The 24,399-nt window shown below is 42.3% G+C and overlaps 1 protein-coding gene across 1 annotated transcript in view; it reads right to left on the bottom strand.

Moving 5' to 3' along the window:
- SNX25 (sorting nexin 25) overlaps positions 1-24,399 on the bottom strand; it is a 95,370-nt gene that overhangs the window by 38,234 nt on the left and 32,737 nt on the right. Inside the window, exons 4-6 of the mRNA XM_033059682.1 lie at positions 20,317-20,489; positions 19,267-19,453; positions 13,521-13,591 (exon numbers count right to left, since the gene is read on the bottom strand). Coding sequence (XP_032915573.1) covers positions 13,521-13,591; positions 19,267-19,453; positions 20,317-20,489 — 431 coding nt within the window. The remainder of the gene's footprint in view (positions 1-13,520; positions 13,592-19,266; positions 19,454-20,316; positions 20,490-24,399) is intronic.

The following is a 24,399-nucleotide window of genomic DNA, read 5'->3' as shown; positions in this document are numbered from 1 at the left end:
TACAGTAATTTCACGAATACAAGCCGCACCAATTTGACTAAGATTTTGCTCCTAAACCGGAAATGCGGCTAATAATCAGGAGCGGCTAATACAACCTCAGAAGTGCCTGCCAGAGTGCTGAGCCGAGCAGCTGCAAAGTCGGCATTTTGCGATTGTTACAAATCGCTACTTTGTTGCACCGCGGGTGGAGCCTGGCTCCCTGTAGGCAGCACGGGGGGCGGGGAGAGAGGCGGGAGAGCTCTCTTTCCTCCTCTGCCACAGCCCAGGGGAGAGACGGGGGGGGCCGGCGCCGCCATTGCCGCGGTCCGGGGAGGAGATGGGGGACCCGGGCCGCCCCTACCGCAGCCCGGGGAGGGGGGGGGAAGCCCGCACCACCATTGCTGCGGCCCGGGGAGGGGGGAGGAAGCGCGCGCCGCCATTGCTGCGGCCCGGGGAGGTGGGGAGAAGCCGGCGCCGCCATTGCTGCGGCCCAGGGAGGGGGGGGGAAGCCGACGCCGCCATTGTTGCGGCCCGGGGGGGGGGGGGGGGGAAGCCGGCGCCGCCATTGCTGCGGCCCAGGGAGGTGGGGGGAAGCGCGCGCCGCCATTGCTGCGGCCCAGGGAGGGGGGAAGAAGCGCCCGCCGCCATTGCTGCGGCTCGGGGAGCCGACAGGAGCCCCGCGCAAGCCCTTGCTGCGGCCCGGGGAGCCGACGGGAGCCCCGCGCAGCCATTGCCGCGGCTCAGGGAGCCGACGGGGTGCTTTGTCCCCGCCCGCCGCCGCCCCGGCAGGAGCGGGGAAACTCCGTCCCTGCCCGCCGCCGGCGCCACAGGCGCGGGAAAGCTCCGTCCCCACCCGCCGCCGCTGCCATAGGAGCAGGGGAAGCTCTGTCCCTGCCTGCCACCGCAGGGCAGCGCCGACCCGGGGTGACCGAGCCCAGTGGCAGCGCCGGCCGGCCCCGAGCTGCAGCACCGTGCTGGACCACCTGGCCCCGTCAGCGGCCCCTAGCGGGCCGAGCCTGCACAGCCTTAGCTCAGCCAGTAAACCCCACCCTCCCGCGGTTCTGTTACTAATTGCACGCGGGTCCTCGCTGTGAACGACAGAGCGGCTTATATTCGTGTGCGGCTTATCTATGGACAAAAACCAAAATATTTGCCAACACCCAGAGATGCGGCTTATAGTCAGTGCGGCTTGTATTCGTGAATTTACTGTACCTTTCATGCGCACTACAGGCACTTTATCTCCATCCACTGTGTGCAAGGGTTCAGACTGGGGAGGACCAGCTCGATTTATGGACCCTCGAGTGTTGACCATCCAGGTGGTCTTTGCTAAGTTCATTTCCCAATTCTTGATGGTTTCCCCACCAAGTGCTTTCAGTGTGGTCTTGAGTAGCCCATTGCATCGTTCAACTTTCCCGGCAGTTGGTGGATGGTAAGGGATATGATACATCCATTCAATGCCATGTTCTTTGGCCCAGGTGTTGATAAGGCCGTTTTTGAAATGAGTTCCATTGTCTGACTCAATTCTCTCAGGGGTACCATGCCTCCAAAGGACCTGTTTCTCAAGGCCCAGGATGGTGTTCCGAGCAGTGGCGTGAGGCACAGGGTAGGTCTCCAACCATCCGGTGGTGGCTTCCACCATGGTCAGCACATAGTGCTTGCCTTTGCAGGTTTGAGGCAGTGGGATGTAGTCAATCTGCCAGGCCTCCCTGTATTTATATTTAGACCACCATACCAGAGAGGCTTGACCCGCTTGGCTTGCTTGGTGGCAGTGCACGTATCACAGTCGTAGATAACTTGAGAGATACTGTCCATGGTTAGATCCACCCCTCGGTTTCGTGCCCACTTATGCGTGGCATCTCCGCCCTGATGACCTGAGGCGTCATGGGCCCATCGAGCCAGGAACAATTCTCTCTTGTGTTGCCAATCCAAGTCTATTTTTGACACCTCTATCTTTGAGGCCTGATCTACCTGCTCGTTGTGTTGGTGTTCCTCATTAGCCCGACTCTTTGGGACATGGGCATCCACATGATGAACTTTCACAGGTAGCTTCTCTACCCAGGTGGCAATGTCTTTCCACTCATCAGCAGCCCAGAATGGTTTTCCCCTACATTGCCAGTTTGCCTTTTTCCACCTTTCCAGCCAACCCCACAGAGCATTGGCTACCATCCACGAGTCAGTATAAAGGTAGAGCTTTGGCCACTTCTTTCTTTCAGCCATGTCCAGGGCCAGCTGAACAGTTTTGAGTTCAGCAAGTTGACTTGATCCACCTTCTCCTTCAGTAGCTTGTGCAACCTGTCATGTGGGGCTCCATACGGCTGCTTTCCACTTCCAGTTCATCCCCACGATGCGGCAGGAGCCGTCGGTGAAAAGAGCGTAGCGTGTTTCATCTGCTGGCAGTTGGTTATACGGTAGGGCATCTTCAGCCCGGGTCACTTGCTCCTGCTCCTCTTCGTCAGCGAGACCAAAATTTTCACCTTCTGGTCAGTTTGTAATTATCTCCAAAATTCCAGGGTGATTTGGGTTTCCAATACGGGTGCGTTGCATGATGAGGGCAATCCACTTGCTCCATGTGGCATCGGTGGTGTGGTGGGTAGAGGGAACCTTTCCTTTGAACATCCACCCCAGCACTGGTAGTCAGGGTGCCAGGAGGAGCTGTGCTTCCGTCCCAATCACCTCTGAGGCAGCTTGGATTCCTTCATAGGCAGCCATGATCTCCTTCTCTGTGGGAGCGTAATTGGCTTCAGACCCTCTGTAGCTCCGGCTGCAGAATCCCAGAAGTCAGCCTCGAGTGTCCACAGGCACCTTCTGCCAAAGGCTCCAGGACAAACCATGGTTCCCGGCTGCAGTGTAAAGCACATTCTTGACCTCTGGTCCCGTCCTGACTGGGCCAAGGGCTACTGCATGAGCGATCTCCTGCTTGATCTGGGCAAAGGCTTGCTGCTGCTCAGCACCCTAGTGGAAATCGTTTCTCTTGCGGGTGACCAGGTAGAGAGGGCTCACAATCTGGCTGTACTCAGGAATGTGCATTCTCCAAAAGCCTATGGCACCTAGGAAAGCTTGTGTTTCCTTCTTGCTGGTTGGTGGAGAAATTGCGGTGATCTTATTGATGACCTCAGTGGGGATCTGGCGCCGTCCATCTTGCCACTTTACTCCCAGGAACTGGATCTCTTCGGCAGGTCCTTTGACTTTGTTCTTTTTAATGGCAAAGCCGGCTCTCAGCAGAATCTGGATGATCTTTTCTCCTTTCTCAAATACCTCCACTGCTGTGTTTCCCCATACAATGATGACATCGATGTATTGAAGGTGTTCTGGAGCTTCACCCTTTTCCAGTGCAGCCTGGATCAGTCCATGGCAGATGGTGGGGCTGTGTTTCCACCCCTGGGGCAGACGATTCCAGGTGTACTGCATGCCCCTCCATGTAAAGGCAAACTGAGGCCTGCACTCTGCTGCTAGAGGAATGGAGAAAAAGGCATTGGCAATGTCAACGGTGGCATACCACCTTGCTGCCTTGGACTCCAACTTGTACTGGAGCTCCAGCATGTCCGGCACGGCAGCGCTCAGTGGTGGAGTCACTTTGTTCAACGCACGATAGTCCACAGTCAACCTCCATTCTCCATCAGACTTGCGCACGGGCCAGATGGAGCTATTGAAGGGTGAGTGGGTTTTGCTGACCACCCCTTGGCTCTCCAGTTCACGGATCATCTTGTGGATGGGGATCACAGCATCTCGATTCATCCGGTACTGCCGGCGGTGCACTGTTGAGGTGGCAATTGGCACTCGTTGCTCTTCCACTTTCAGGAGTCCCACTGTAGATGAGTTTTATGACAGTCCAGGCAAAGTGTACAACTGCTTAATGCCCTCTACTGCTACAGCAGCTATTCCAAAAGCCCATCTGTATCCCTTCGGGTCTTTGTAATAGCCGCTCCAGAGGAAGTCTATGCCTAAAATGCGCGGTGCCTCTGGGCCAGTCACAACTGGATGTTTCTGCCACCTTTTCCCAGTCAAGCTCACCTCAACCTCCAGCAATGTCAATTCCTGTGATCCTCCCCTCACCCCAACAATGGAAACAGGTTCTTCCCCCACATGTCCTGATGGTATCAGAGTACAATGTGAACCAGTATCAACTAATGCCCTGTGTTTTTGTGGCTCTGATGTGCCAGGCCATCAGATCCACACCATCCAATAGACCCTGTTATCCCATGCCTTTCCCTGACTAGAGGCAGGGCCCCTCTATCACTGGTTATTATTTCCTTCCTGGGCATACATAGTAGAGGTTCCTTCAAGTGGGTCTGACAGATTATCCTCCCTTCTGTAATACCCTGCACCTTGATTATGGGAAGTTGAGGCTACCTTCACTTCAGTAGACCTCCCTTGGTTACTGTTTCCCTCCCTGAGTTGACGCACCCATGCTGCCAGGACAGAAGTGGGTTTCCCATCCCGTTTTCCCATGTCCTCCCAATGGTCACGCCAAAAAAACCACAGATCAGCTCATGAGGTGTATCCTCTCTCCCTAGCTGGGGGGCGTTGGGCTCTGACTTTGGCGCCTATGACTCGCACTGGTGCTGCATTGACCTTCCTTACCTCTTCCCTTATCTCCCTCATCTCCTCTTTGAGTTCCTTAACCACAGCAGAGACATGAGCCTGCATTGGGCCATTGATCATGCTCTCAAAATTTCTGAGCTTTTTAGCAACAGAACCCACTGTTTCTTGGTTGTTGTCAGCATTAATCGTTCCAATTAATGTGGTGTATTGAGATGGCCCCAGGTTTGCCAGATTCCACAGCATCTGCCCTGTGCACCTGACCTTGTCAGGGTCATTGTCATGCTGTCCACCCCTCCCAAAAAGTACCTCCAATACTGCCACCTCTCTCAGCTGTTGGATCCCTTCTTCAAGGGTCTTCCAGCGCATTCCATGGTGATGCTCCTGTATTCTTTCCCCGTGGACGAACCTCTCTCACACTCATTAAAAGCCGCTCCCAGAGGGAAAGGGGGCCTGTCTCTCCTACGAATATCTGATCTACACCTGAGTCCTGGGTCAAAGGTCCTAAATTCCTTGCCTCAGTACCATCCAGTTGCACACCTGCACCCATAAGGTCCCAGACCCGAAGTAACCAAGTTGTAAAAGCCTCTCAGACCTGCCGTACAATGTCTTTTCGCAGATTACGGAGACTTTCATATGACAGGGACTCAGTGACAATCTCAACCTCTGGTTGCCCTGCTGGTTGTGAGGGCCCTCCTCTATTATCCTTATTGTCTAGGTGCTTTGTTTTTGTTTTAGACTTTCTAGTTTCCACAGGGGCAACTGCTGCTGGCTGTGAGTCCCCCTGTAGTTTAGTTGGAACCTGGACAGACGTAACGTTAGAAGGTTCCACTGCAACATCATTGCGTTTTCCCTTTTTAGGGCAGGGGGAGGGTCTCTCACCAGCTGGGGAAAGGTACTCTTCCATCATCTGGCTCATTTTACTCATCTGCTTCACTAGAACGCCCACCCACTCCGGATGGTTCCTTTTTGAGGTGGGCTGTGGGGCAGGGTCAGGCTCTGGGGCAGCATCCCTAGTCTCTGGGGCAGTGTCAATGTCTGCAGCACCATCCCTATTTCCTGGAGTAGATATCAGGGTTGTTATCCAGCTCAATCCCCCCTTATCTCTAAATGTTAAATAGGACAAGCCTATCAGTAACACCAGCCACTGTATATCATTAGTATTTAGAGGAGGTTTGAACCCTTCCAGAACTGGTGGGGTAGACCCAAAAATCTGGGTGAAGGGTTGGGAGAAAATGTCCCCTGGTATCATTCCTTCACAGGAAGTACCATTATTAAAGTAACCCCAAAAACATACAGTGAGTGTGTGATAGCCCTGAATCCATGTACCCGCCTTCCAAAGGAAGTTAAAAATCCAAGAATTTCTCACTTTGTCAACCCATAAAGCAAACTGGATAACAGCCACAATAGCCTTAGTTATAGGGCCCATGTTTAGATAAGGGCTTGCAAATAGGAGAAATACAGCCACAACCACATGCCACCCAAATCAGGGTAAACTAGACAACATATTGCCACTTAATGAGGTTCCTGTATCAGCACACAAAAAATTAGGTAACTTAAGAACTGTCATTCCTTTTATTTCTTGATGCCCTCGAGCCCCACGTTGGGCACCAAAATCTGTCCTAGTTTGGAGGACAGGTGTCTGCTAAGAAAGGACGAAGCCTCTCTTTGAAATGGAGAATGTAAACACCCTCCCTCCAAATTAGCATAATTTTGAAATCAAACAGCTCTCAGGCAAAGATATGGGAATTAGGAATAACAGTTCTTTACTAGGGAATTTAAAATAGAAATACAATACTACAAAGAAACAGACCCCAAGCCCTGACAAAGTCAGAGTACAACCTGACACTCCGTCAGGCAGGGTGTTGGTAGCAGTTCCATTAAATGGTGGCTGTAGTCCTTTTGTAGTGACAGATGTGGTTCAGTTGAAGCAGTGCTCCTGTAGAAGGTGCAGTTTCCTTCCGGAGGTCCAGTGGTGATGTGGAGAAAATCCAGCTTCCCTCTGGAGTCCAGTGGAGAAAGGGGCTACCTTAGTGTCCCAAAACCTCTGTTTTTATCTTGGTAAGAAATGTTGGGCCCTTCCCCCTGGCTGGAGCAACTTCCAATGGGATAAAGTAATTTTATCAGTCACACAGTGGGACTTAATGGCCATTAGCAGAAGATACCTCTCTGGAGGAAGGGTGAGTTGTGAAAAGATAAAGAACAATGCCCTGCCTGGTTTCAATGGATGGCCCATTAGCAGAATATCTGCCGTTGAGATAAGGATCACTGCCCCCACCCTCAACAGATGGTGATAGAATAGATACCTTTTATCACACTCTGTATTGTAACCCAAGATAACATATAACTTACAAGTCTTTACAGACCTCCTCCAAATCTTAGAAACTTTTAATTACAAGTTTTAAAAGCATTTATTAAATTCTGTGAGAGTGGGAGAACCTTCAAGAATAGCACACATTCTTTTTCTACTGCCCAAGGTCCAAGGAAAATCAGCTCTCCTGCAGTTTGACAAGAGATTGAGTAAAAACAGTGTTAAATCCCAAACACTTCTACAAACAGATCTGGGAAAAGGGACTTACAGAGAGACTTGGACAAGTTAGGCACTGATCATTAGCAATGCACAGTATAACACTCACAGCCACAGCTGAGAAAAATAAAGAGTCAAGTGGCAGTAAGGTAAATCTGAGCCTGGGAGTCAGTATGTACAGTAAAATAACACCCACCAGAGATAGCCTCTGTGTGCAGGTCCTTGCCTCCCCTTTGGTCACATCTGTCTGACCAGTCTGTTTCTTCCCTCCCTCTTCCACTGATCAGCATCTCTCCAAAACAACTGAGGACGAGATGCATTACTCTCACTAGCAGACACAAAAGATCTCAGGAACAAAAAGAAAAATTTCCTCTACAAAGCTGATTTGAAAATCACAAATAAAAACAAATAAATGCACCACAGACTTTAGCCTTTACCCGCACCCACATGGATTCCCTCCATACTTACTGCTTGAGCATGACATGCAGGCACAATGTCAGCTCTTTAAGCCTTGCCAGAAAATTGTGCAAAAATAATTGCGTATGAATGTTTATTCCTGTGTGGAGGATGCAGGTCGGGGAGGAATCATAATACGGTTTTGACATAATTAAGTTACATGGCATCTGTAATCTGCTGGAACACACAAGTATCCATTTTACTTCACTTTAAATTATCATCTTGACAAAACCCACACATCAAAACCCACACATCACAACCCACATAACTAAGCTTGCCTGCAGACCTGTTTTTTTGGGTTTTTTTTAAACTCCCTTTTTACAGCTGAACATTCAAGCCTCTTTCAGAGCCATGGCACCTGAGGCCTGCCCCACAGACAGTTCTGTTTCTGTGCCACTTTTCAGCTTTGCTTGTAAAAGCAAATATCCAGACACACAGTGGGAAGGCTCAGCAGGAGAAGTCTTCTCCTGCAACACAGCAGATCTTTCCTCACAGAAATGGCTGCTTATTCGATCTGTCTCACAATCCCTGCTTGAAAATGAGCAGTTTTCTCAACAGGGATGCCCTGGGGTCCATTACACTCTAGTGTCTGAAAAACAGTCCCATCCAATCATCCAAGGGTGCTTACCAGTCATGCTGTGAAGTCATGTGTAAGGTAGAGAGCACAGAAAATTAAAAGGCAAATCAAACAAATCCCTTTACAAAGTCCCTTAAAAACAAAAAAATCTGTGGAGAGAATTGCTTTGTGTTGCCCTAAAACAAGGAACAGAAATTTCACGATTGTAAGCCGCACCATTTTGACTAAAATTTTTCTCCCAAACCGGAAGTGCGGCTTACATTCAGGAGTGGCTTATATATTAACAAATTTTGGAAATTTCTCAACCAGGAAGTCCGAGGCAGCGGTAGCCCCAAGCCAAGGCGGAGCCCGCCTGGCCCCAGGCGGCAGCGGGGCAGTGGCGGCACAACAGCAGTGCTGCCCGCCCCTGGGGCGCGTGTCAGCGGCACCGGCCGGGTACGCCCCTCTCCCTCCTCCCGGCGGCAATGGCCGGGCAAGTCCCTCTCCCTCCTCCCGGCGGCAGCGGCGAGCAGGGCTGGGGCTGCTCCCTGGCGGCCACCCCGAGCAGGGCCAAGCCAGTAAACCCCATGATCCCGCGATTCTGTTACTATTTGGCAACTTTGTGAAAGTTGCACGCGGATCCTCGCTGCGAATGAAAGTGCGGCTTACAATCCGGTGCGGCTTGTATATGGAGAAAAACAAAATGTTGCTGACACCCCGGAAGTGTGGCTTATAATCAGTACGGCTTGTGAAAATTACTGAAATTACTGTACATGCATTTTTTTGGTTTGTTTTAAAAAGCAGATAGAAAAAGAGAACATCGCTAAAATTCTAGTAGGATCCTGTAATACAGTATCAGTATGAGAAGGAACAGAAATGTGTCTGTTAAAATTAAAACCAGTGTATTTAAGCAGCTTCCTATTCATATTACAACAAATACCAAGTTATTATAGCAACTAACCTTTGTTGTTATTTCCCAATTGGTGTTTTTGAAACCTTTTCTTTACAAAAATTAAGATTTACTCTTGCTTCTAGAAACTTGCATATCATCTGTCATTTCACGCTAAAATGCCCAATCCAGATATTTGTCCTCTTACAAACTGCTTTAAATAGATCAAATGCAGTAAACACTTTCAGATAGGCATTTAGTCCTTCACAATTTTTAGCAGATAGGATAGATTTTTGTAAAAAAAAAAAAAAACCACCAAAAACTAAACCAACAAACAACTGAAATACTTGAAATTTAGCTTAAAATTTAATTGGTTCAGTATTTAGAATGAATCCATATCAAAAGGTCAGATGAGGGGAGTTGTTAATAGTTAAAGGTGTAGAAGGATGTGATTCTTTTAGCTATAGCACATGTGACTGCAGAGAAGGGTACCATCTGAAAATACCAACAGGAAGAAAAAAGCCAAACAAAAATTAAACCAAAAAAAAAACCCCAAAACTACCACCAAAACCAAGCTGCCTCCTACAGTCACTGCTTGAGTGATCATGACCATGTTGGAAGAAGATACCCAGGAAGACACTTTTGGAGAAGTGAAGTAAGGCAGATACACGTACACACGATTCTGTGCTTTTGTGCCAGTGTAAATGAGGGAAGTAGTAAAGTGTCAGCATGCAAGGTAACAGCTTCTATTTACAGTGGCCTGCACTGCTCCAAAATAAACTAGCTACACCTCTGGAAACAATAATGCTGTGTTATGTTTCTTATTCAACTGCAGCAACAGCCAAAAGCAATTCTTCTGGTCACAGAAATTTTATCATCCCCCAACAACTGGCATCATATTGCAAACCTGTCACATTGCTTTGTGTCTCAACATTTTAGACCTCTGACTAAAATGTCTCCCTCTCAGGAAGTCAAATGCAAAACTTACTGCTTAACATGAATCAGATGTTTTTGTATGTTTTCATTTGCTCTCTTATGATCATATACCAGCAGATTCAAGTGATAGAAATCTGAAAAAAACCCCTATAACATGCCATTTCTTAACAACAGAGGATTTAATACAATGATGTTTAGAAGTACTTTAAAGTACTTCCTGATTTTATTAGAGTGTTCTAACTGCTAAATATTTTGCCAATAGGTGGCACTAGCACTAGTTAAAAAGTGTAAAGAATCCTGTCCTTACTGAGCAACAAGCCTTCCTCTCCCACCTTACTGGGCACCAACATAAAATGCATACTTTGGTATCACCAAATAAAATAGTAGAAAGGTCAGGTAACTGTAGCCTCTATGAGAAGTCATCAGTCTGAAATCTGGCCCTCAGGCGACTCATCCTTTAATAATAGACACCTAATCTTTTTAGAAAAAATAAGTAGTTTTGATCAGTTTTTGAGACTTAATTATGACTCCTTAACCAATAGTAAAGGTCCACAGTCCTATTCAGGAATACTTATTGCTAGTCATGTGGTTGTACAACACTTAATAAAAACAGTATAAATAGTAGCTAAGCACTCACTACTACTGCAGAGTTTTGGCCACCTCTGCACTAACTGATCCTCAGGTTTTTTGTTATACCTTCTTCTGTTGAAAACACTGCCTTAGAAGCTCCCATATTTCATCCTGATGGAGGCTGAGACCACTCTCATGTGGGACCCAGTTAAGTACTGCATCCAGTTCTGGGGACCTCAGCACAGGAAAGACATGGACCTGTTGGTGCAGGTCTAGAGGAGGGCCATGAAGATGATCAGAGGGATGGGGATGAAACACTGTCCCAAGAAGAAAGTTTGAGAGAGCTGGGATTGTTCAGCCTGGAGACAAGAAACCTTTGGGGACACCCAACTGCAGCCTTTCAGTACTTAAAAGAGGCCTGTAAAAAGGATGGGGGCAGGCTTTTTATTTTTAGCAGGGTCTGTTGGAATAGGACAAAGGTGTAATGGTTTTAAACTAAAAGAGGGACAATTTGGATTATATAAAAGGAGTATCTTTTACAAGAGTGACAAAACACTGGAACAGGCTGCCCAGAGAGGTGATACGATACATCCCCCATCCCTGGCAACTCTGAGCAGCCTAGTTGAAAATGTACCTGCACATTGCACAGGGGTTAGAGTACATGATTTTTAGAAGTCCCTTCCAATCCAAACCACTCCATGATTCTATATCCATGTACATACTATCTATACTTGCTCTACTCTTACACTTTGAGAGCAGATGTCCAGCTCAACAGAAGGCTGGTCAGCCAGAGAGCTGCTCTAGTCGAACACCCAGGCACTAAAGAAGCTATTAACTTTCAGGACCCAACTTTGCCACAGGAAAAAGGAAATAGCTATCAATAAGACTATCTCTCACCAATCTGGGGTGAAAGCTAAGAGATGCCCTTGGCACAAAAAGCAAGAGCTCATTTAGCAGCAAAGAAGGGACTGTCATGTACTTCCAACTGCCATGCTCACACAACACTGCAGGTATGCACCACGTGCTGGGGGAAAAGATTAAAAAGAGAAAGAATGAGATTGTGCAGACACACTTTCATGTTGCATAAAGCTTACATTTAGTTATTCACTATTAAATCCAGGGGTAGCATTACGCTGCAGCATCCAGAAAAGGAAATAACAAAACATGATGCTAAGTAACATGGCAGTCTGTTCTACAAGATTTCAACAGTCTTTATGTTAGTAGTGAGTTGTGCTGGGTTTTTTGTTGGAGTTTATTGTACATACAGAGTCTGAAAATTTTTGGTGGATGAAAACCTGAGTGGAATAACTGAAATTAAAAATCTGCCCTAAATTTGTGTAAACTATAAAAAGATTGTATTTGCATGCCTCTGTTGGCATACTGTTTCACATGTGTCAAGCAAAACTGCATCACCTTCAGACAATGTGCATATTTGGCTATTTAATAAACAAAAGGGTTAGCCCCAATAGTTCCAATGGCTAATAGAGACAGCAGTAGTAACCAACCCTTAAATGATATACAAGGTTACCATAGGAATAAACCAAAAATAAAAGTCCATATCATAATACAAAACTTCAATGTATCAGCTAGTGGCATTTCTGTTAGTTTTGTTGGGTTTTTTAGTACAGATAGAAATCAAGAGCCCATAAAAATGCAGAATCAACTTTACCACATACCACCAGCTCTATAATATTTTTGTATCTGTTCTGCAGTACCAGACAATTGTAGCTTAATAAAACATATCTATTCAGGATTTAGAGTAGTAGATATTTAAACAGATAAATTGAGATGAGATAGAGGATATTTAATAATTAATTGTAGGAACCTAAACTGTATAAAAAATATTCCCCAAATCAATTACTGTCTCAAAAAGACCACTGGTAGCACAAATGGAAATATAGGCTTAGCAAGATTTGATTTTTCATTATGTTTGAGTTAAATTCCCTGTTCTCATTTTGTTACTTTATGAAACAAACTTTCCATTCAATTACCTTTCATCTGAAAAATATTAATATCTATTTCTGTAATGTACACTTGAATAAAAACCAAAGCCTACTTTCCTTTTATCTTGGTTTGATACAAGCAAGATACCCTACTGGAATGAACATTTAGCCTATTATAGAGTGTAAAAAAACCCAGCATTATTGGTGTTGACAACCTTATACTTTCTGAAACTTGAGCATGGACCTCAGGCTCTTCAGATTGCCAAAAATTTCCCCACGCCACAGCACGTTCATTTTCTGTTTCTGCATTTTTCATAACACTTCAATTACTTTTTAAAGTCTTCCTTTCTGATACAAGGAACTAGAAAAGGATTTTATTTTTTTTAACTAGAGAGAGATAAAAATTACATGAGAACCCAAAATCTTTAAAATTTATTTATAAAGAAATTAATTTTACTATCTGTTGCCTTTTTATTATGCATTGATACAACTAAGCTGCCTAAGCAACAATTTGGTCTGTAATTTTGCCATTAAGATCACCTCCTGAAGACACACCTCAGTATTTACATACAACCATAAAAGGCAGTATATGTAATAAATGTAAGTACAATTGTAACATGCACTGCTTTTAAAAAGGCAGCAATTGCCAAGTCATTGCAGAAAGATTTAAGAGCACTCTTTATTGCAACTCAAAAACATAATACATTGAGGAGTCAAAATAAAGTCTGACAAATTATGCTGTATCATACCTTCTTCTCTGTTTCAAAAAGAGAACAGACAGATTTTGAAGAATTGATTGTATGAAAAAGAATAGAAATATGATTCTCAGCATATGAATTTGTAATGTCAGAAATCCCAGTTGCAGCAAGTTGTGAAAATAAATGTATCATAGATATGACCTTTCTCATGATCCATCAGCTTAGATGAAGATAGAGTGGGGAGATAATCATACCATGTGAGTTTCTGGAAGATTCAGACAAATGAAACAGAACCAAAATACTAAAGGCATAGCATTCCTAAAATCTGTCTAAAAACCCCCTACACACTGATTGCATATGTATGGTAGGAGTTCAAACAGCTTTTCAAAATGAAAACAACAGATGTGACTAAAAAATATAATCTTACCTTTCTGTCTCTTCACTTGGGGAATATTGCTGATTGTAGTTGCTTGAACTATTTCCACTACAATTTGATACCTAATTTTAAAAACAGTAGGGAATAAGGGTGAAGAGAGGGAGGAGAAAAAAAAAAAAAACCATGGTATTAATTTTTTACAGTGTCAGCATACTTAAGAATTAATAAAAATCAAAATACTTCTACTTTCTCCTCACCTGGAAACAGATTAATCCCACAGTATACCTGCAACCTAAGAAGCAGTGCGCACATGGAGCAGGGAAAACAGATTATCTTGAAACAAAAAGGAAACATTCAACTAACAATAACACTGCCCTCTTCTCTCAACTGATGGCATTTCACAGACAGGTATTATTGAGTAAATACAATATAAACTCACACTCTAAACATTAAATGTAAGTTTTCTGTAGGAAACCAGGATGGTAGTTCAGTTTAAAAGCAAAGAACTGTCTCTAAGATTCTTTCAGCTAATCCACTCAATACATATATGGAGCATATATAAATTTGTAGAAGACACAACACACAAATTACACTAAAATATGTAAAACATCAAAGTACTATACACCAGGAATAACTAAAACATGTTTATCACCTAAAGCTATACTACACAATACCAGACAGTTAGTGCAGCTAGAAAACTGGATTTCAAGTAAAACTCATTACATAACTAACAAATACTATACACTCAGCAAAAAAAATTACCATCAGTTAAGTCTCTCATAAATGTCAAAGTTCTGGTCTTTCAATTCACTTACTTTGGTAGCTATTAATACTGGTAAGAAAGCAAGTATTCCAGTAAATTTGCTATCGATCAAGTTAATGTTAACTGCAAGCTGAAGCCTCCCAGAAAGGCTGCTATTTCTGTGACTACTTATTCTCCATCTAAAAAAAGAACATGTGATCCTTAAAACATATTTCCCTTCTTTAATGTAAACTTTTTTCATCAACATCACTCAATTCCCCCCATTTCTCTTGCTTCCTATAACTCTTTTAGGATTTTGATTCTCTCTGGTTCTTTGTACACACAGTTTTATACACACAGTATACACTCCTAACTACATTTCCAGATTTTTTTTTTCTGCAGCAAATTCTTCAATTATCAAATTGAAACCCAAAAACCTGTTTGAAAACCTGTAATTTTTGTAACACTACTTCCTTTTTTTTCCATTACTGTATTTGGATTGCTTCTAGCCACCACAGTTCTTGCCCAGTGTGTCAAAGGAAGAACAGCCCCATAGTAAGGGTGGTGGTGTGGTGCATAGGAAGTCTCACAGTTAATTTCCCATTCAGACAAAGACCTCCCAAATTATTCAGGACAGCTCACTTAGACTTTTGATGCATTAATTATGTAAATGCATTGCAATGACACTCATTCACCTCACCCAGGTGTTGTGGGCTAACTGAAATCATTAATTTATCAAACAAGGTACACACAACCAACTGCAAGTGGAAGGTAGTTCTCACTTATCTCGCAACTTTTTTCCTTCCAGACTTACTTCCATTTGTTCATATCCACAGTTCCACATGTTTTTATTATCAACACTTAACACAGCACCTCTTTCTTCCTGTTCTTCTATTACTTCAAGTGTAGGAGATGCTTGGAGTTACATGCTCAAAGATACTACTTAGTCTGCTTCTCCCAAGCACTGGGCTCTCACTGCAAGTACTCAATGGGAATGCAATACAACACTGCACCACAGAAACACCTCCTTGCTACACTGCCAGACCATGAACCTTTTCTCTCTGTAACTCTGTTCCAAATAGTCTAGCTGCTAGATATTCTGTGGTGCTGGTGTGTAAGCATCTAAGGACATTTTAGATGTCATGTATTAATATAACCTTGAAGAAGTGACTGTACTTGATAAACTGGACCCTTCATGGCCTCATATCCACTTTACTTCCTTCCTCCCTATTGTCTGTTATGTTTCCTATTCATTTCTTAGGCAAAAGATGATATAGAGCCAGTAGTAATAGTCTTTCTTACTGTGAATTCTATTGCGACCTTTTGCTGCTGTAATAAATACCAGAATAAATATAATGCTGATCCTGAGAGCAGAACAAAAACTATCCACCACCTTATTTCCTTATCACTATTTGTTCTCAACTATGTTTTTAACTCAGCATATCTTATCGCTAGTCTTTAGTCTTCTTCTGACAAAGTAAATGTTTCACATCTGATGTGAAAGAATTAATCTTTTCTTCCTTATTTGTAGCAGAAGTCCAATTAATCCATGCTAACTTCAGTCTGAGGGGAAATGAAGGTGAAATTTCACTGTTTAACTTTTTCTTCTTGAAAGACAGACACCACTCTTTGTGAAAACTTGGTAATACAGGAATAAAAGTCTGCCTCCCTTCACAACAAGCATCAAAGAAATGAAACATTAGAAAGAGTGAGTTTGAAGGACATTTGTGTATAACCATACAATATCCCTTCTGTGAAAACTTTGCTGTTTTTTCTCATCCCATTCTCCCAACAAATTCAACTTGTCAGATGGTAAAGCTGTGAAAGGAAAACAAACAAAAAACTCCAAAATAGCTCCCTAGAAACCAGTAAATTTCTTTTCATGAAAATATCAGCTCCCCTAATTTTCCTACAAAAATTTAAAGGTATTTCCTCAAAAACAACAGTTATCTTCCAAGGAATTAAGTGACTAAATGTTAGAGGTTCACTATAGATACAAACAAACTATGAGTCCTAAAGTTCTCCAAAATTAAGTAGCTACTGCATCACTTAAATACATTCCAAAAATAAAACCCATAAAAGCAATGCAGAAAATCAATACAATATTTCTTCTTAAGGAAGTGCTTCTAAGCTAGGAGAGAAACATGATTTAGAAAATCCTAGCACCATTATTATCCTTTCAGGGAGAGTTGTTGGCACAGCAGAGAGCTTTACACTTGCTTACAAGGAGACCCACATAGCCTCCCTCTCTTTTCTGACCTCCTGGATGAGGGCATCATACATTTTCCACCCACAGGTTTCCACTGAACCAGCCAGAGGTTTTCCCTACATGAAAGCCTAGCAAAACTCTGTTAATGCCATCAGTCCAGAAGGATGCCTTATCAGCCCTCCCTCCTGTACTGGCATGTGCATACATCAAGCAGTCAGGAGTCCATGCCTCCTTAGCTGTGCTCAGTCAAGGGTCTGAGGAAATTTTTATCAGTGTCCCATGGCCTCTTGAACTTAGCAAAGTATTTTATCTTTATTTTATTAAATAGATAATAATCAATCTGCAAAGATAAGCATGACAGGAATGCTTAATACAAAATCATGAGTTCCCAGCAACTGTAGTGCCTTCAGTTAAATTTCTCTCAAAGCTAAGCATAGACTGAAAATTGCTACTGCTTGTATGTGCTCTTTACCAAGATGTTATGTGGTAGCATTATGAATGACAGGAGGAGGCTTAGAGTTCAGGAATGCCATGCACTGACTTAGAAAAGTCACTGAAAAATTATTTCTAAATAAAACCAAGAAAAGGAATTCTTGGTGAGCATAATTACCCAGAATAGCATCTAACCAGGAAACTGTTCAAGTAAAACATGCCAGTAATTCATTTGTTATAAGAGAACCGGAAGCATTTTCCCCACTCCCATCACTCCAACAGACTCCTACTGTGCTTCTCAGGAATAAGTACACAACAGCTTATTTGTTTCCTCCTATTTTACACTTTCTTTATCAATTTGCCCTGTGGTTCACTGTTGCGAATTACAGCTGAGTTCCATCCATTTGTTTGGTTGGTTTTTTCTCAATCCATGTAGGGACTACTGTTTGGTTTTGTTTAATGCAAATCTGCAAGCTTTCACTAGTTAATCAAGAAAGCTTTGCCAAATAGACTGGACAAATTTGAAATTACTACAGGTTGCTCCCACAGTGCTGGAGCACAGAGAGAATGGGAATGCCTTCTTCCACAGGAAACGCTCTTTAACCACTATCCCAGAGACTAGCTCTGTACAAATAGAGGAAGGAAGAACTGCCTCCAAAATCAAATACTATTTCTCTTCAAAAAGATGATATATTTTCTCATTTTCCATTAAAATACTGATCAGCTCAGACTGATCAACATTTTGCAGCATGTAGAGGAACACATTTCAAGATGATGGCAGTTGGACTTCACGGACTAGAAAGGAAAAACCTAGTTGCAGCCAAAGCCACATTATTTCATAAAGCAGATCTGCTCTCTGATATTAAAGAAAGCAATTTAAAGTGACCTATCAGCTAAAAAGGGAACTCACTGAGCATTAATGTGCCTGAACAACAACAACAACATAAGAGTTGGGTTTCTTTTGAAACAAACAGATCCATTAGCGTGATTATGCTAATAAATATGTCAATTAGGTTTTAGGCAGAGTCTAATAGAGACTAATTTCTGCTCTCAGGAAAGGCACACTGTCCCAGAGCAAAGAGCAAATTTTACAGCAGATGAACAATAAGTAGCCAAGCAACAGAATCATTTCACCATCATTTAAATGTATTTTCCTATTCCAGAAATGCAAGTGGTTTCAGAATCAAAGAGAAGAACAAGAGAAAGTATGATGTTATTTACGCAGCCTGCATACTCCATCCTAGTAAGCCATCTCTTGCCTAACAGAAGTTCAGGGTCACAAGAGATGACACAGAATTCACCAAATGCAATCAATATGGGTGTGTATTTCAGATGTTGCTGCAGCCATCTGATAAGAGAAAAATCTGGCCTGCAGCAGCAACAGAGCAGAGTTGGGAAGAGGAAAAACCACCAGTTCTGGGTGGTGGAAAGAGCTTAGGACAAACACTCCAGAAATGGTTTCAGGGATCCTCCAAATCTTTCCCCTGCTCAACAAAATCAACTCAAGGACATCTAGGGAGGTTCTACAACAGCAGTATCGCTGTTCCCCACTTCCCAGTCAGTTGCTCATTATCCTTTCACAGAAATCAGAGGAGAAACAGCTGTAAAGATAAGGCAAGCATACAAAACTGGTTCTTGGGCAAGCAGGCTTGAGATGCAGGCAATATCTCATATTAAGAGGTGTGATATAAGGAGAAAGAGATGAGACAGGGAGTGGAATTAGTATGACAGTGAGCGGGTGTTATTTGCACTAGAAAACAGGAACATCAAACAAACTCATGACATGCAGGAGTTGATGTTTTTTCAGTTTTTAACAAACTCTGTAGAGTTCATTAACATGGTTAAGAAGGATGCAATTGGGAAACACCTCCCTGCAATAGTCCAGCAAAACTTCGCATCCAGTGGTAAAACGTGCTGGAACTCAAACCCCTTCTTTCCATGCCACAGAATCACAGCAAGCTGTTCTGAATGCTCAGTATCCCTAAGGTCACTACAGTTCACAGTCACCAGGCCACCATGGTCAGTCATAATTCATAAAGGCAATGAGGAGAAAATCATGCACATTAACGGAAATTCAACCTATTTCATCTAACTCCACAGAGGCAAGCTGCAAAGAAGAGTTCAGTATGCCTTTCATACATTTCAAGCATTTATCCCTTTCAAGAGTACAATCATCTTCAGTATACTACTAAGCAGAATTTTTATGTGTTTTCTGCCACTGAGCTAAAATGTTGATTACTTTAGAGATCTAAAAAATGTTGTGACTTATTATCCTTACTATCTCTACTTCACCAAACAAAAAGAAATCTAAAATTAAATTTAAAAAGAAAAATCACAATTCATTCAAATGTTACTGATGGGCTGGAAAGTAAGCATGTTCAGTTTCGAATGAGCTACAGTGAAACATTAAATACCTCAGTTGTTTCAGGAACTCAACATCAGAGCTGCTGTTAATGAGCTTGATGAACTCCTCATAAGAAGGAGCATATGTGTAGTCTTTCTTCTGATGCTCATTCATCTGTTCTCTGTACTCCAGCTGGCTGAGTAGCATCCGGTTAATGTAATCTGGATCACTCAGCAGTTCCACCACTGGTTTCAGTACTGGAGAAGAAAAATATTTTAAAACAAAATCCTTATGTTGAAGAATAACTGCTGTCTTGCAAATGAAAACTGCAGATAAAAGGCAAAAAAAAAATATCCAAGTTTATAAACATCAAAAAATGCAAAACCAGTCTTCTGGACTACATAGTACATTTGAGATTGCATATACCTTCTTAATAAAACTGGTTATTCTGTTACAGAAATTGATGTACATTGACAAAGCTGAGCTCTATTTGGAAAATTCCAAGTGTTTTCATTCCTTATGCTGTGTGCTCTGAAGGCTATGACATTATAGCCAGTATAAATGAAAGTAAACTGAATTGTGTAATGTACTTGGAACTCCATAATTTCTGAATTTGACAGTGACATAAAAAATGTGTACTGTATTTATAAAATGTAGCTTATAAAAGCAAAATAGAAATCCCTCAATTTAAAAAAACACACTGGATAAATCAAAGTGTAAAATAATGAATTAGATATAATAATTTAGTTGTAGGACCTGCAGATTTAAAGATGTGTTTATTCATCTGAATGAAATATGAAAGGCCAGAATTATTCATATAATCACTATAAATTAATAGTGGAAAGCTGTAAAAGTACTCCTCTATGAAAAAATAGAGAATGAGAAAGGACAAATTGTGTTTTATCCTGAAATGTGATAAACAGTCTGTCATCCCATCATGACAGTTAAGTAAGTATATGCTTGATTTTGTGAATAAAGTCTCTTACTGGCTATTAAATTTCTTACTGAAATTAAATTTCAGAATGCAAAAGCAGAGCATCAAGACTTATACATTAGAAACTTTGTAATTGTTAATATTGTACATGTACAAATGGTTAATCATCTCTTATCTTTGATCTACCTTTTGTTGCAAGTATTTCTGCAAGGACTATGCGCAAGCTGACAGACTGGACATCCTTTGAGGGTAGGAGACAATACACCAGAACTTGAGAACATTTTTGCAGAAATCTTACTTCTTCATCAGCGCTCTTCAAGTATGAGTGTAGCAAAAAAGGTCTCGGTGGATCTTCCTGCCTAGAGGGAGAAAAATAAAAAGAGAGGACTTACATACCACTTGTATCAGAAGTCATCTATGACCATCAGTCACTAATTGATAAAAGGTTGCAGTATATGCGCTGGGTGGGTGCAGTGCTGAACACACACAGCAACGTGCTGCTGGGTGAGTAAGCCCATGATGCACACTGTGCTGTTTGTAGACTCCTTACAAACAAGTTTTTGGATGACAGCTCTGAAAGAAACAGGGAGCACATCTCCCTCACCTTGATTCTGTGCCCAGTACTATCTAGTTTATCTCCTTGCAGGTGCCAATGGTTTTCTGGACTTTTCAGGAGTTTGACTGAACTCCTTAGTGCAGGTCATAGCTGTACTTTACTATATACAAAAACAGCTGTAGAAGCAGACACAAGGTACCCTAGCAATTCTTTTATGGCCACATGCCTGATGTGTTCCAACCCATTTTAAAAAGGTAACCAAGCCAGTGGTTCCAGACAGACAGACACAGTGTCACCTGAGAGGCACCACAGTAATTTACAAAGGCAGCCAAGACTGGTCATCAGTAGAAGGCTCTAAGCAGCTACAAAGGCTTGTATCTACCATGTCTCATACCAGTACCTCCTCCTATTTTCCATAACATCTGCTTTCTTCCCAGAGTTGGAGGCTGCCATCCTGGTTACGTTGCTGTCCTAGTTAACTGACTGTTACTCACAGAGCTACTCTAAGCCCATTGCCTCTGTTTGTAGAAAAAACAAGCAAGAACTGTACACAGTCAAACCAAATGTTTTCAGTTAGACACTAGTATAGGACCAATAGTGACAGGCAGAATTGTATAACAAGTAATTTTTGCTAGTCAGTTCAGGAGGATGAAATGATATTGGAATAGTAACAATAACTGATTTTGTTCTACTAACACAATAATTTTTCTTAAGGAGACTAAAATTAGTTTAACAATTAATTTTACAAAAAACAAATGTGGAGATGACATTTGAAATTATTTGACTAAGGCCTTTAACTCAATCACAAATCAAATGTTTTGTTTGCAAACATAGATCATGAAAGTTGTTTCAATTGTTATATAGGTAAGACAAATTTCAAAATAAGTCCCTTGGAACATCTTGCACATAAATACTCTTTTCTGAGGAGTAGTGGTTTATGAAGACAATGTGTAATCTTCATTATCAACCAGTCCAGGTGATGCAGCTGACTGAGCTGAGAAAGCTGTTTGTCATGTTCTGGTGGGATCTTTTCTCAGTGGCAGTTGAATACATAGCTATTTTCCTCAGTGCATTTCTATTACTCTTGTAGACATGTCCTGAAACCTCTTCTACACAACATCAAACATTCCCTGTCATGTTCTCCCTTAAAGGCATTCATTATTTATCCAAACCCAGACATGTCCTAGGCAGATTACTCATACAAAGTCTGGGTCATTTACATACAGCCACCTCTCATTGTGGAAGTAAAGTCTTCCAGACAGGTTGGTGCACCCAAAATCATCCACTTAAAAACACAGCCAGAACTGTATGCAAAATGCTGGCAAACAGGATGACTCACAGTGAACATAGAATAATTAAGGTTGAAAAAGCCCTTGTAGATCATCAAGTCAACCACTAAACCATGTCCTTAAAAATCCATGTAGACGTGACTCTTAACACTTCTCAGGACAGTAATTTCACCACTTCCCTGAACAGCCTGTTCCAATGCTTGACCATCCTTCCAGTAAAGGAATATTTCCTAATAGTGTAAACCTCCCTTGGCACAGCTTGAGGCCATTTCCTCTTAGCTTGTTGCTTGTTACCTGGGAAAGGACACAGACCCTCACCTGGCTACAACCTACTTTCAGGCAGCTGTAGAAGAGTAATAAGGTTTCCCCTGAGCTGCTTATTCCCCAGACTAAACACCCCCAGCTCCCTTGGCCACTCCTCGTAAGGCTCATACTCCAGACCCTTCCCCAGCTTTGTTGTCCCGCTCTAGATATGCTCCAGCACTTCCATGCCTTTCTTGCAGTGAAGAAAGGCAAAACCCAAAACTAAACCTAGGATTCAAGATACTGCCTCACCAGTGCCAAATACAGATATTATTACTGGAATTTATTCCTGTGTATTAACAACCATGATACAGAGTTAGAACTAAAAGCAAATGATGACTTGTTTTTGGCCTGTGAACAAACCCCATCTTTTTTGGACACCTTATTTCTGGGACATCTTGATTAGATCAAGATATACTTTCACAGCATGTGAAAAGCACAAAATAGAGCCATAATGCATTGAAAAATTAACTGAACTGAGATTAGCCTTCGTCGTCTTCAATATCTCTCTACAAGTCTCCTGAGGAATGCCAGTCTGTTTGGGACTGCAAACACACTGGAGCATTAACTACACCTATATTATCACCCATGCAAGAGAAGTCTGTCTCCCTGTTGTAAGAATTTATTCCCAGTCAAGAGCCAACACATACAGCTTTGCCAAGCTGGACCTATGCCAGGACTTTTCTGACACACAGTCAGGAGAACACAAATGGAAAATGGAACAGAATAAACAAGCACATAGGTAAATATTTGGTTCTTACCCTTCTAATTTGTCTAATGTGTTCCTGCCTAGAGGAATGCAAGGGGGGAACAGAGCTGCCTACTCTCCAGTTTACAGGCAGTTCAAGAAAATCTTTTTTTCTGGGGTTATCTCCATTACCTTAGAAGATATGACTCTCTAGAACAGGTTTTGCTAGCCAAACTATATCTACATGTGATCTAAAAAGCAAAAGGGAAGATAAAGACTTCAGGAAATTCAATTCTAAACAACCCTTGCCTCTCTGTGTTAAACAGTTCTGTCAACAAATCCTGCAGTATTCATTACTGTTGAGCAAGAGAAATAAAAGAAAGACAAAGCAGGAGAGGAAGCCTGGGGGGAAGCTTAACAGCTACAGAATAAATCAATATGACAGTGACAAAACAGACAAGACAAAACAGTAGTTTATATCCTCCTTTGCATGTATGCAGGAAGTATTACAGTTCTATTTGTCTCAATATTACTATTGATGAGCTTGCAGGGCCCTTGTTTTTCCTTACCTTTTTTTTTTTTTATTTACTGTGTGTCAGCAAAAGGCCTGGCCAGTAAACAGCAGCCCTTTTAACCCAGGCTTTCCCTTCACACCACTGCTCAGCTACCATATCTGTTTACTACCTTAGAGCAGAGCTAACATGTCCTGATCAGGCATATTCTTAAGGCTTGATATAAAACCTAGATCATCAGTTCTGTGAGAATGTGGCACTGTTCATTTTGCAGAGACCAACAGGAAAAGTAGAAACTTAAGTGCAATCCATATACATGTACACAAAGCAGAGTGCTGCTGCATCTCTGCAGTGTCAATAAAGATAGTAAGCACTATTAAATAATCCAAGTAATAACATAGACATTAATTCTTTTCCTATCTAATTCTGAACGTGTATTATTAGCATTGTGTAGTTGGATTTTCCAAACAAACAGTCCCTCAGTAATCACAGAAAACTGAACTAAAACTATGTGCAGATATTTTTAGACAGAGCTTTAAAAGCCCAGACAATTAGCCATAAATTCTGAGCACAACTGTGTGCAGTGAACTAATATAAATGTGGCACTGTAGCAAAGAGTTCCACAACAAGCACGATACAAGCTCTATAAACCAGGCTCAGTTAATCTCCTTTAGACAATATTCAAATAATGGCAAGTGGCAACTTAATTGATTTGTGTCTTCTTGAACAATTAAGACTGAAGTAATAGTGACAATAGTAGTCTGTCAAGATGCAGGTGACTTCAGTGATTTAAAACAGAACATATGCTCTATGACAGAACATATGCTCTATACAGTATTTACAGATCATATCCCTCTTCTCTCCCCTACAAGCTACAAAGCCAGCCTTAACCTTGCCCAAATTCCTTTTCTGTAATTTTAT

This window comes from Catharus ustulatus, chromosome 5 (assembly GCF_009819885.2).
Source record: "Catharus ustulatus isolate bCatUst1 chromosome 5, bCatUst1.pri.v2, whole genome shotgun sequence".
NCBI lineage: Eukaryota > Metazoa > Chordata > Aves > Passeriformes > Turdidae > Catharus > Catharus ustulatus.
Note: the sequence above shows the minus strand (reverse complement) of the source record. Positions and strands in the feature narration are given on the sequence as shown.